General features: G+C 43.5%; 1 protein-coding gene across 3 annotated transcripts in view; it reads right to left on the bottom strand.

Moving 5' to 3' along the window:
- Nucleotides 1–13,087, bottom strand: part of UBAP1 (ubiquitin associated protein 1) — a 57,510-nt gene that overhangs the window by 23,613 nt on the left and 20,810 nt on the right. For all 3 annotated transcript variants that reach the window (XM_034788297.1, XM_034788295.1, XM_034788296.1), the window contains exon 2: nt 2,186–2,226. In XM_034788297.1, coding sequence (XP_034644188.1) covers nt 2,186–2,219 — 34 coding nt within the window. In that variant the 5' untranslated portion in view covers nt 2,220–2,226. The remainder of the gene's footprint in view (nt 1–2,185; nt 2,227–13,087) is intronic.

Genomic DNA, 13,087 nt, shown 5'->3' with positions numbered 1-13,087 from the left:
CGTGGCAACAATTAGCACTGCATTGGCAGAACATCACACACTACCCTTGGGAAACTTCACTTCACCCTTTCAACACACCTGCAGAAAGCTACATTTCCAGGCACGGCCATCCACTCGGCTTGCAAGTCTCTCTAGCTCTTCAAACAAACACTACAGTGCACTGAGCTGTGTGCTCAGAGAAACCCGTTGGAGCATTCTCTTTCTGAAGGATGAATTCAGAAGGTGGCTTCCTCCAAGCTCCTGTTATAACCCAGGCCCCATTCCCACACCCCTTTCGTAATAGTCTCGTGTAAATTCCCACTAACAGTGAGCATGGCGAGTGTGTTCATTTGAAGTGTCAACTCTGTACAGTTCCAGAAGCCTGCTGTACATGCCAAGCTGCAACTGCTTGCTGGACTAGATGTTTTGTAGTAAGCTGCAATTATAGGGACAGTGTCACTTATTTGTTCTTCTGGACACTGGGAGGTGATTGGAAAGAATGTTCCCCACTAATTCCCCAGAGATGACAAAACAAAAGTTGTGCCCATCCCTCCCCAGCGAGTTTAAGTCAGCACAGCAATAAACTTAGTGTTAGAATTGCCAAGATCAGCAGAAACACAGAGGGCCTCACCACAGGGTATTTCAGTTAACTACTGATGTTGTTATTTTGAATACAAGGGGCGTTCCCCACCAGGTTGTAACAGTTCTGGGCTCTAATTGTAAAACCTATGGCTCCAAATGCAATATTAATTCTGCATTGCACACATACTTAGATAATTTTTTCACATCTTAGCTCGCATTCAACAGTAATCAGCAATTAAACAGCACAGGGTCCAGCTAACTTTGCTCCCGGAACTCTGATAAGACATATTAAAAATTAAAGACCATTTCTTACCTATTCGCACCTTTGATTAAAGACAATTTTACAGTCTAGTTTCAGTATTTATTATGTTTTCATTCTGCATTTCCTAAGCTAGTCAGTCTGACTTGTTTATAGTCCTTTCCCTGCTAATGTCACTTTCTGGTCCCTTTATACTAGGACAACGAGAAAGTGTAAAGGTCAAATTAATGGTGCAGATGTTTCCAAGCCTTCATCTCCCCCATGATGGAGTGCTCTAGTGTCATCTTGCTCACCTGAAACGCTACCTGGAAAGAGCGGGGACTCTGCACTCTATGAAAAGGAAGAAGTCTGCATGGACAATCGCATTAACTTAGGCTGGTACTGGTAATTTCCCATGCAATTCTTGATTACACATACAATTGCAATATTTAAGTTTCCCACCCTCCCATTCCACAACTTTAGGCCGACTCCAGCAAACACACACTTAGCTTTACACAAATGGACTTCAGTGAGATTACTCGTGCATAAAATTAAGCACATGCTTAAATGTGTGCAGGATCAGGACCTTACAGAAAATTTGTTTCTTCTCCTCCTCCACTTACCGGAATGTAAGTTACTTAAATGGATTTAGTTCAAACTTTATTTGAAATAAATTCATCACAGGGCAGACACCAAGCATGAGCAGTTTCAGTCATAAGGAGACTTTATGGAAGTTATAAATGAGGAAAAACAATTTAAAATTAAAGTGAAGTTGCAACCTTCACGATATAGAGTTTGCTTCTGCAAACGCTATTCCACTGGCCTACTATTGGTTTAATGTCACACGCACGTGCATACACAAAGCTAGGGATTTTCTCGTTTCATGTTTGAAGTGTTCTTAATGCCATGAGTGAAAGATACCAGCCTGAAGTCCTCTGTTTAGAGAGGGAACGGGCATAGACAACAGCAGTGTAAGTTTCCTCATCACTGCCCCACCAATGTCCTGTCCAGGCCTGATATGGAAGGACCAGCTCTAGCAGAGAGAAAGCAGACTCATCTCCATTGAGCACTCAAGCCACGGCCTCTGTGCTGACTGACGGTTAATGCCAACAGGGGAGCTTTCTGAAGTGCACACGTCCACTGAAAACCTGGATTGAGACCAAGCTCATTTCACACAGGTCAATCAACAGCCAACAGAACATGGCTACTTTGGGTCAGTAGCAGGATGGTGAAAGGCTCTAGAGTCTCCTATTAATCCCAAGAGCCACCCAATCCCATTATATTATTAGATGAAATAAAAATCTATATTAGTGGCAACACAATGTTTTATGGGGAGTTTCCTCACATTAATCTCTTTCCAATACAAAAATACTGCACTTCACTTACCGTGAAAGTCGGATCCCGACTTCTTAGAAGCCATTTAGAATCTGAAAAACAGTTTAGAAGCATTAATAATCTTTCACATATGTTAAACAGTATAATACTATGAGCTTCTGTTTTGTCTCCCACCCAAGGATCTCAGGACGCTTTGCAAACATTTGGTCAAATTTAGCCTAATGCCCCTGAGATGTGAGTAAGCAAACCCATTTTTCAGTCTGCAAAACAGATCCGGATTGTTAAGTATTTATTTAGCGTGTGCATAGTCGTCTAGCCAAGCGATGGCATCTTCAGTGGCGTGATGCAGTTCTTCTAGCCACTGCTGAACCTAGTCATTGACAACGTGTGTCATCTGTGGCATGCTGTGGCTGCACAAAGGGCTATCACGAAGGCCCCAGCGATACTGGTTGGCTGCAGAGACCTTGCCGGTCCAGAACCTGTTCAACAGGGACCACTGGCAACGGGGCAGGTCAAAACCAGGCAGGAAAATTGTCAAGTAAGTAACGTGCCCAAAGTCACACAATCGGGGCACAGTCAGGAAGAACCTAGGTACCCTGACTCTGTGTTTGAAGTACAAGAGCATCCTTCCTCTCCAGCGGGTATTAAGATACTAAACATGTTTACCCTACATGGGGGAGAAACCAAACCAAAGCAGATTTAGCTCATGTGTGTCCAAAACCCTATTTTCACTGATACACTTAGAAAGTACGAGCCCCTTTCAGGAACCCAGTCAGGAGATGCAGAGAATTATGCAGAAGCCAGCAGTGAAACTGACCTTTGTCCATGTGTACTTCCCACTACCTAGAGGGCAGAAAACTACATAGTGTAGATTCCATAAACATGATGTATTTTTTGGCATCTTAGGACATTTTAACAGACAAACTCTCTTTAGTAAATGTTAAGAAAACCTCTGCAGAAGTTGGGACACAGGTCAAAGTGAATACAATGTGCCTAAGATATGCACACATCTACTAGCAGTCTGTGGACTACACCACCTGTGGACAAGCACAACAGAGGCTGTAACTGACTAAACAAGCACAACATGCATCTGTTTTCTCTCCTTGTTAAGTTTACAGTGTCAAGATTATTAGCCCTAGAGGCCTTTAGCCATGGTTTCACCAGGAAGGTCTTTATTTTGATGATTACAGAGGGAAGGAAAGGGAAGGAGTCTGCTCTGGTGACTGGAGGAAGAGGATGGATTCAGAACTCCCAGATTTTATTAGCTTTGCCAATGACTTGCTCTCTGACCAGATTGATATCTTAACACTGGCGGCCACAAAAGGCCACTTTCAGCACAGCAGCAGGCAGCCCAGCAACACCCATCCTAATTAAAAGCTTTGTTTCTCAAATGCAGCTGGCAGTTTACCTAGAACACTTCCTGCCCCGATACCTCCAAGCACTAAAAAGTCTGAACGAGTGCCCAGCTAGCCCTATCTAGGAAAAGTAGATGGGGGTTTCAAACAAGATAATCGCGCTCATATTTCAATTAATATGATTTTAAACAGCACTTAACATCTAATGTAGACAGGATTTAGATCCTAGCGTTTCATATTATGCATGAATCAAGGTCAGCACGCATTCTTCATTAACATAGTCTGGCCCCACCTACACAAGTAGCAAAGAAATCTCACCCTGACTAGGGCAGATCTATTGTTGACACCCACTTAGCACAGGCCAGCTTCCTAGAGGAGATGGAGTCTAATAGATTGCTCCCCCTAAAATGTTCCTTTTCTTAATTTAATCCTACTATTCCTGGTCAGACCACATTTATGGCACCCAAGGATTCTTCTCCTTCCTTAATGCTGACACCCTTCATATCTACGCACAGTAACATTCTCCCGCTGCCTCCCCCCACCTCATCACCCCAAAATAGCATTGATAGACCGAGTAAGAGTCTAACACGGCTGTTACTCTGAAACGAGTAAGAGTGGTCTTTCTTCAAACCAATCTCCTTGGATTCCCTCCAATATGTCTACCTCCTATCAATGAGAGGACCAGATTTGAAAAGAGCATTTTAGGTGTAACATCACCTGAACCAGAGAAAGGAAAAAAAACACCTACCCTGATCCACAAGTAACGCACATGAAAACAATGACAGGTTTCTGGTGGGGTTTTGGGGGAGGGGAACAGAAAGCATTGCCTACTAGTCCATTGAGTAAGTCTCCTAGCTTGCAACCCCCCTCCCCCCCCCAAAAAGCTATAATTGCGGTGCCGTGTCCCTTGCCATTGAAAGGAACAAGACAGCTGTGCATTGTTTATTGCAAATTCAATGTAGTGAATGTTCTAAGTGTAACTTTAGCACCTCTCTTCCTGCTATTACACTTTCCCTCCAAACTTCACCCCACTTTCTCTTGCCTTTCATTCCTCTACTAAGTCCTGGTGCAGCTCTTCCTGCCTTTCCTTCTCCTTCCCCTCCCCCCATACCATCGCCTCACACCCAGGCCTTGGAAGTTGTTAATAAATACCAAGGATACAGGATTAAACCTAGTAGCCAAAGGGATGTAATATAGGTACCACCCTCATCCCACTCCTGGCACTGTCCAGAGGACGTACCCAGGTAAGAAACCAATCTACCCCAACCTACTGCCCCTGGACCAGGTTCACGATTACCAACTTTCATAGCCACATTCAGCTTAGATGAGTTTGATCGCCCACAAACTCCTCTCTTTGCTGAATGGAAGAAAGAACATGCCAGTCTCTGCACCCCAGCCTACAGACACCTCAACTGCCCACAAGCAAGTTAAGAGTTTCTACAACTTTACCGGCTGCTACTCTTCCCCCCGCCCCCCAACCTCCTTTTTCGATCTTCCTCCTCTGTGAATAGCTCCAGGGGTGTCCTCTGCTACTATTACTAAGAGCTTTGACAGTCAGCAGCTGAACTACAATCTATTTCATTGCAAGCCAGAGGGCTCTGAGCAGCAGGTTTGACACCCTGGGAAAGTTTCCTACTCACCATGGGCAACGGATTCTTCAAGATCTGTCTTTAATACTGGCTCTACAGTCCTCTATCCCCCATTCCTTCGTGATTCCATATGCAAGAGCTTTTGTGAAGGAGCAGTGCCCTTTATGACTCTCTGGGATCTGTCCAAGGGGAAAGGACTGGGGTGATTTTAGCACCCTAGTAGCCTCACCTGCCAGGTCTTGTATGCAGGTCACCAATATACTGACAGTGATAAAGGCAGAGAGATCCAGTAGTGACTGCATGAACGTGAGACTTTATTCTGTGCTCTTAAGGTTCCCCTATCACCACCCCCAGATCTGTCTGTGCGCCATGTCCCAACATGAAACTGTAGTAGTAGGATTTTATGTTTGTATTTTGTAGGATTTAGAATGAAGGATAAAGACTAATGAGATAATAATGTAGCTTGTATTAAATGTACTGGTGTAGGATTTGACCATATCCTGCCAGCTACCCTTTTGGAATAGCAGAAAGGAATGGCCTAATGGGTCATTTGGTAAAGATTCATCAGCCAGAATCTGTGTCTGGGCTGATTTCAAGGCAGTAACAGACATTTTAAGATTATTATTTTAAAATGCTAAACCTACAACAAAGTAAGTAAAAGAATGCCACGATCATTTTAACTTGCACAGAACATGGTGCGATGCACAAGAAAACAAATAAATAAATAAATACACACACACACACACACACACACCCCATTTCATAGAACTGGAAGGGACCCTGAAAGATCGAGTCCAGCCATCTGCCTTCACTAGCAGGACCAAGTACTGATTTTGCCCCAGATCCCTAAGTGGCCCTCTCAAGGATTGAACTCACAACCCTGAGTTTAGCAGACCAGTGCTCAAATCACTGAGCTATCCCTCCCCCCCTTTTTAATTCTGTTGTGTGTGTGAATGAGGAATGTATGTGTAACGAGATAACTGTGAAGGCCATCGCTGAGCCAGATGTACAAGGGAGGAACTGGAGACAGACGCAAGGGTGCCAGGAGGCTGCAAGACACCCCTATTGAAATGTCAGAGGAGGGCAGATTGAGGACTCTAAAGATGAGACAGGCACCTATCAATGGGGACTAGATAGCAGTGGTAAAGAATGAGAAGGACAATTTAAGAAAACAAGCACTCAAACAATGATTACAGCATGACAGTGCAAAAGTCATTGGTCCAATGAAGGGAAATCACTATATAAACAGGGTGCCTTGCCATGAAACGTTGGGTTCGTCCTGGCCACTAGATTGATCCGGACTGGTAACTATAACATCAAAGGTGTGTGGGGTGGGGGTTCGCGCTAACTGTTGCATCTTCAATAAACACAGCATATTGCCTTTTCCCCTGAAAAAAAAACCCCATGTGCTTCTTATAAGCATAACAAAACAACTGTCCAGAGTCTACCAAGCCTTCCCAGAGCACCATGGGCTGATTTTAGGCTGTGAGCAATGACTCATGTGAGGTAACTCGGAATCTATTTTTAACTCAACCATGTGTCATTCTGCTGATGCTTTCTGTAATACACCTCTAGGCTTGTTTATTTCACAATGTCTCTTAATTTCTGTACAATTTCCAAAAAGCACTACTGGCTTTGGAGATAGGGGATACCCCTGAAGAGGGAACAAAGAAAGTACTTCAGCTTCTCAAGGGATGCAGATTGCAGGCACTAAGTCTGCAGCCCAAATAATGCAAAGAAAGGCAGTCAAGGACCACGCAACCTATGGATTACCTGGTCCAGTTGCACTTTTTAACTGCCAGTGTAAATTGGACTTAAAGCGGCCCCAATTCAACAAAGAAAGGAATAAAATAGTAGATCACACACTATATTAAAGAGACTGTACCTTTTAGACACTAAGGGCTTGTCTAAATTACCGGCCAGATCAACGGGCAGCAATCGATCCAACGGGGGTCGATTTATTGTGTCTAGTATAGATGCGATAAATCGACCGCCGATTGCTCTAGCGTTGACTCCAGTACTCCACCTCAACGAGAAGCGCAAGGGGAATCGACGGGAGAGCGTCTCCCGTCAACACACCGCAGTGAAGACACCGTAAGTAGATCTAACTACGTCAACTTCAGATACGTTTTTCACGCAGCTGAAGTTGTGTAACTTAGATCGATCATCCCCTGGAGTATAGACCAGCCCTCAATCATAGGGCTGGGCAATAACTGAAGATATAATTAACATACAATGACTAAGCAAAGGAAGATTTGGGGAAAGTCAACTTGATATTTATTATAAAAAAAGCAACATGAGTTCACATGTAGGTAGAGACCATATTTGATTCCATTGTCCTCACCCTTCATATGTCACTAGCTTTGGATTGTAAGATCTTTGGGACAGGCCCTGCGTGTACCTCTAATTTCAGCACCTAGCCCAACGAGGTCCAACTCAAAACAAGGACCTTTGGACACTACCAGGGGTTATTACAAATCCTACATTCCTTACTATGATCATGTCTCTATTTACCGGCTAACGCTGGAGAACAGTCAGAAATAAAGTTTTAAAAGATACCTTAAATGGGAGGAGAGAAAAATCATTTTCAAACTTCAGTGCACAAAGGGGAGGGATTGCTCTGTGACGCCAACAGGAATTATCTAGAGTAAACTCACACCCTACACTACTGGCTGCATATCTGAGTACCAGAAGCAGCTTAATCTTTCCTGCTGCAGCAGAAAGACAGATTGCAAAGGTTTGGCTCTGAAACGGAAGAGATTGTAGATTATTATATCACTATAATCCTTATGAACCCGCTCAGACTGTGCAAAGCCCAGGCTACGTGTAACTGTTATACACAGGAATCTGCACTGGCTAAGCACTGCCAGTGAATAGGACACTGAACTTGGTCCAGGAACACCAAAGGCTAGTTGGATACATCTTACAAAATAAAGATGTGAACGCCCAGCACAAAAAGACTTCAACGGTACTAACAGGTATCAACCAGGAATCGCAGTCATGCCAAAAGACTACAATTTAGGCTGTCTTTACTGCCCCAAAAGGTATGTTTTTCCCATGGGAGAATTAATGCATGTTACCCATCTCACTGTAAAATCCTAATAGACACACAGCACGCAGTGCTGTGAGGGAGCTCAGGGAGGTTAAACTGATAAGATAGTAGTAATGTTTTCACTACTATACTCGTCTCTTCCCACCCAAGCTCCTCTAGCGATCTCACAGTAAATAATGTTTTCACCCCTCAGCTCATACTACAATGCCTCGCCTCCATTGGGACTTTACAGCAGTATAGTTACCCTACAGTAAACACACACCTCGTTTGCTTTTTGGGCTTGTCTACACTTGAAAAATCATTCGGATTAAGGTAGGGTGTGAATTTGAATTTGCAAGCCCTTAGCCGTGCATACAGCAAACACTGGAATAGCAGGAAAACGCAGGACAGGGAACTTATTGCACTGGGGGGCTTGGCTGTTTGTGGATTAGCATGCACATTCCAGGCTCCTTTTCGAAAGAAGTTTCATTCTGAAAATCTCCTTCTTCCACCGTTCTGCAATCGGATTGTGGCAGAGGGCAATTTCCTATGATGTCCTGGACAAACCTTATTGAATTACATTAAACTTTATCGAATTAAATGTAGTATCTTTTGAGTCCATTATATTCAAACTACAATTATGTGTTATCGTAGGATCATATGTAACTTTTCCAGGAAACTGACTAATGTGAACCTTGGAGAAATGTTAGAAACTTCAAAGAACAGTTTGGGACAATAAGTGTTTAGTGGGTTTCCTAGGAGGTACTTGGGAGGCCTTTTGAAGCTAAGCCCTGGGAAGAAAACAAACCTCATTATCTACTGACTACCTGCTCCTGAAAACTCAAGCTCAAAGACCCCTGCACTATATAAAAGGAGGGACTAAACTTTTCATGAGTGTGCTAGTTCTGAGCGGAGATTGTTGTGAACTTCTGACCATAGAAGAGACCCTTTTGTGGGGTCTGAAGGACTGATCACCAGTCAGAGCCCTTGCTGGAGTTGGAGTGATCTCTGGCAAGTTTGTTAGCATGCATATAGGTTCTTTCACTGTGTTTTAATAGGTTTTCTCTGTAATGTTTTTACCCTAAAAATAAATAAGCTCGCCTAGAAGCAGCTGTGTGGTAGCTTAACTGTGGGCAGTTACATTGTTAGTCTCTGAACAGAAAGCAAGCAAGTCTGTCTAGGCTAGTGGTTCCTAAACTTTAACAGCCCGTGAACCCCTTTCACTAAAATGTCAAGTCTCACGAACCCCCTCCTAAAAATGAATATTTCCAGGGATTTTCTCCTTTACCGGAGTATAAATTATAAAAGCGGTGATCTTGGAAATATAAAATTTGTTTTTATGACATGCTTATTACACACTTTATTATTAATCATTACAGTATTTTTATTACATTATGAAAACGGCAACACTCTTCCAAGATCTCACTTTTGTAGCTTGTATCATTTTGAATAAGCCTGTTATAAGACAAGGCTCCTATGTTTCATCAAGGAGTATCGGATGTGAAACAGCATGAAGGTATTTAAGAAGCCAACTCAAAGAGTTCCTCCTACACAAGCATTCAGGTCTTGAGCAGTCCAGGCAAACAACGCACGTTACAACAAAGCTTAAACTTGGTCATAATAATTTTAAAAAACACAATACTAGCTGCCTATTTAATTTTAAAAACGGCAAAAAATATCCACCTCCCTTTCTATTTCTTATAAGGAGTCTTGAAGTTTAAATCTCCTCACTGTGATAGAGATGCTTGCTTTGATCTGCTAAGCCCTTGGAAGTCCAGGGGCTCCGGGCTACTGGCCCCGTGCTGCACATGGTCCCTAGGGAGAGCTCTGGCTGCCATTATGGAATTTTTTCCCTGAGAACCCCCTGTAACATTTCGTGAACCCCCAGGGGTTCTCAAACCCCAGTTTAGAAACCACTGGTCTAGGCAGTCTTGTCTTTTGCTACGGATAACACAGTGAGGGCAGAGAATTGCTCAGCCTGGAGATACCCTGATCAGAAGTGAGGAGATAGAAGTCTAGAATGGGTGCCCTTGCTGGATCAGAGGGGAAATATGGGTGCGCTTGCCCTGAACTGTGATCCTCTCTGACAGTCTGTACACGGACTATGTGTGTGTGTGCTGGTTCTCCTCTACCAGGGTGGGTTTTGGGTGGCTGCAGCTAGTTTGTCACGCTTCATTTTTTAAGATTTTTTTTTTTTTTTTACGTTAGAGATGCTCTCTCCATACTCTGCCATCTTTATAGCTGTTGACATTAACGCTGTCTCAATAACTAATAAAAGTTAGTCCCTCATTAGCGTCCACCTGCCCGGAGCTCACTGCAGGAGCTGAGCCCTTGTTAGCTTTTCCTCATTAGGTAAGTACGGTTTCTCTCTATGCCACTTTCAGCTTAGCTATCCCTAGTAGCTCGTTCACCAAGTTCTCTCTGCAAGCAAGTAAATATGCCAAGCCAAAGGCTTTCTGAAATAAGTACTGGGAAGTCTGCTTTCGAGGCGCTTCCTCCAGGATCACGCCAAGGTTGGAAAGGAGAGTGCTGCACAGCCACAGAGGCGAAGACATTAGCAGCCCCTTCTGCTAACTTTAGGCTTCATTAGGTCCACTCCCTCTCAGACAGAGGGTCAGATGGCACAGAAGGGGCCAGGCAGATGGGTGGAAGGTGTGGCCAAGGGACACTGTGGGACATTCTCACCAGTGGGTTACAAGGGCGTTAGACAGACTACTGCTAAAGTTACGGGGGTGTGTGGGGGGGGGAGGGGAGTTTCCTTTTCATTTGCATACATATTCTGTTACTGTATTTTCCCGAATTTATGACTGTGTTCCCTGTCCCCTAATAAAGGATCCCTTATTTGTACACAGTCTGAGTGTTTGGGAGTGGGGGAGTTGTACCCATTAAGGGCACCAGGGAGGAAGTATTTACTTTTGTCAGGTATCAGAGTGGGCTTTAGCCAGTTTAGTTATATGTCAAGAGGGACCTAGATCTATTTTTGCTGCCATTCACCACCTGGCAGAAGGGTTACAGATGTCTAGACTCCAGACCACAGGAGCCCTTTGAAGCGACTCTCCCGCTAAGATTCAGATGCCTAAGAAAATATTTCTTGCCTCATTTCTTTTGATGCAATTAACAAACTTTCAGGCGTGATGGGCATCCATCACACTCAGTTCAGAGCCAGCTCCTCTTTGATTTCCAAACAATAAGGAGACTTAGAACCAAGTCCTTGATCCTGCAATTTCCAGTGTGTGTTAGGCCTACTACACACACACACACACAGGTCCACTAAAGTCAATAGATTCAGCAGCCTTCCCACACACTGGAAATTGCCAATCAAGGCCTCAATTATATAAAGGGTTAATTGTTTGTCATTTATATTGCATCAACTAACTACTTGGTCCTGCCTCAGCACAGGGGGCTGGATTTGATGACCTATCAAGTCCTGCACTTCTCTGATTCTATAAGTGATTTGATTCAAATATGCGATTTCTGATGTAAATGCCACAGAAGGTATTTTAGTAGCAGTAGCAGCCAAAGACCATAATGGGCATCAGAGCTCTGCTGTGCTAGGCTATGAACACACACAAATGTAGGTACAAACCCTGCCTTGAAGATCTTACAACCGACAAATTTTAGATTGAAATCTTACTCCTGGTAAGTGTTAAAGCTTTGTTACAGGATTCAAATATTAATTTGGAAGTCTAAAGCATAGTAAAACCAAGGCTGGCCAAAGAAATAACCAATGTACAAAGAGACTCAATTACCAGTCTGTAGTCACTTCTGCTTCCATGCAGGTGACATTTCCCAAAAGTCTGCAGCATGAATCCAGCCTTGTACTTCTAATGCAACTCTGCAGACACCAACTGCATTCACATAACTGCTGTCGGTATTCCCCTTTCATGAAAGGAGATTTCACTGAACTACCCTCCATAATGTTTTTGATATCTAATGTCATTCGAAAACTGGATGTATGTCAAGTTACAACCACATCCCCCGAGCAGAAGCAGCTGCTTTTTCACCAAGCTTGGCAGAAAGGGAGGTCTGAAGCAGACCCACTCTAATCACGTCAAGTGTCACTACAAGCTTTGAAATCTGTAAGACAAAAGCCAAGACATTCCTGGTTTCAGGACTGAGAAATATGCACTAGTCCCCATTTCAGCTCAATTAAATGTACAGAGTTTGAAAGTCCCTCTGTGAAATTAGAACAGTACGCCCACTAGCTAAGGATTTAACAAGAAGCCCCACAATGTGATGTGACTCAACTAAGGGAGAACACTGTACTAACAGCACAATCTGATGAAAGCCACACTGCCAGTGCAGAAAGTTCATACTGAAGGATCCACGTAACACATAGCATGTGACTGTCTAAATCACAGGATTTGAAAAAAGTCTGGATGGAGAAACCTTAACCAGTTGCATTAAGGGCAACACAGTTTGCAGACCCAAAATTTATCTCAAATCATTTTTTTTTTGGCAGGGATTGAGGGCTAGAGGGGGGCTGGAACAAAGAGTTGTTAAGAGCTTCCCTAAAATAAAACCGGAGCAGGAAGAAGAGAGAAAATGCAAAATTAAAAAAAAAAAAGCAAACCCCAAAACAAAAACAGTTCTATGTCTACCAGGGGTTACTGGGTGGTGTGGAAATATGATTTAATGATCCCAATAATATTCACTAAAAGCTCCTCGTGCCAATATTACTGTAGAGCAGTGGCCCTCAAACTTTTTTTTACTGGTGACCCCTTTCACATAGCAAGCCTCCGAGTGCGAGCCCCCCCTTATAAATTAAACACTTTTTATATATTTAACAGCATTATAAATGCTGGAGGCAAAGTGGGGTTTGGGGTGGAGGTTGACAGCTCGCAACCCCCCGTGTAATAACCTCGTGACCCCCTGAGGGGTCCCGACCCCCAATTTGAGAACCCCTGCTGTATAGCATGTCACTAGCAGTGGCAAAGATTCAGCAACTGCACCATTTAGAGAGATCAATTTCTTTTCA

This window comes from Trachemys scripta, chromosome 13 (genome assembly GCF_013100865.1).
Source record: "Trachemys scripta elegans isolate TJP31775 chromosome 13, CAS_Tse_1.0, whole genome shotgun sequence".
In the NCBI taxonomy this organism is placed as follows: domain Eukaryota; kingdom Metazoa; phylum Chordata; order Testudines; family Emydidae; genus Trachemys; species Trachemys scripta.
This window is presented reverse-complemented; position numbering and strand designations above follow the sequence as displayed.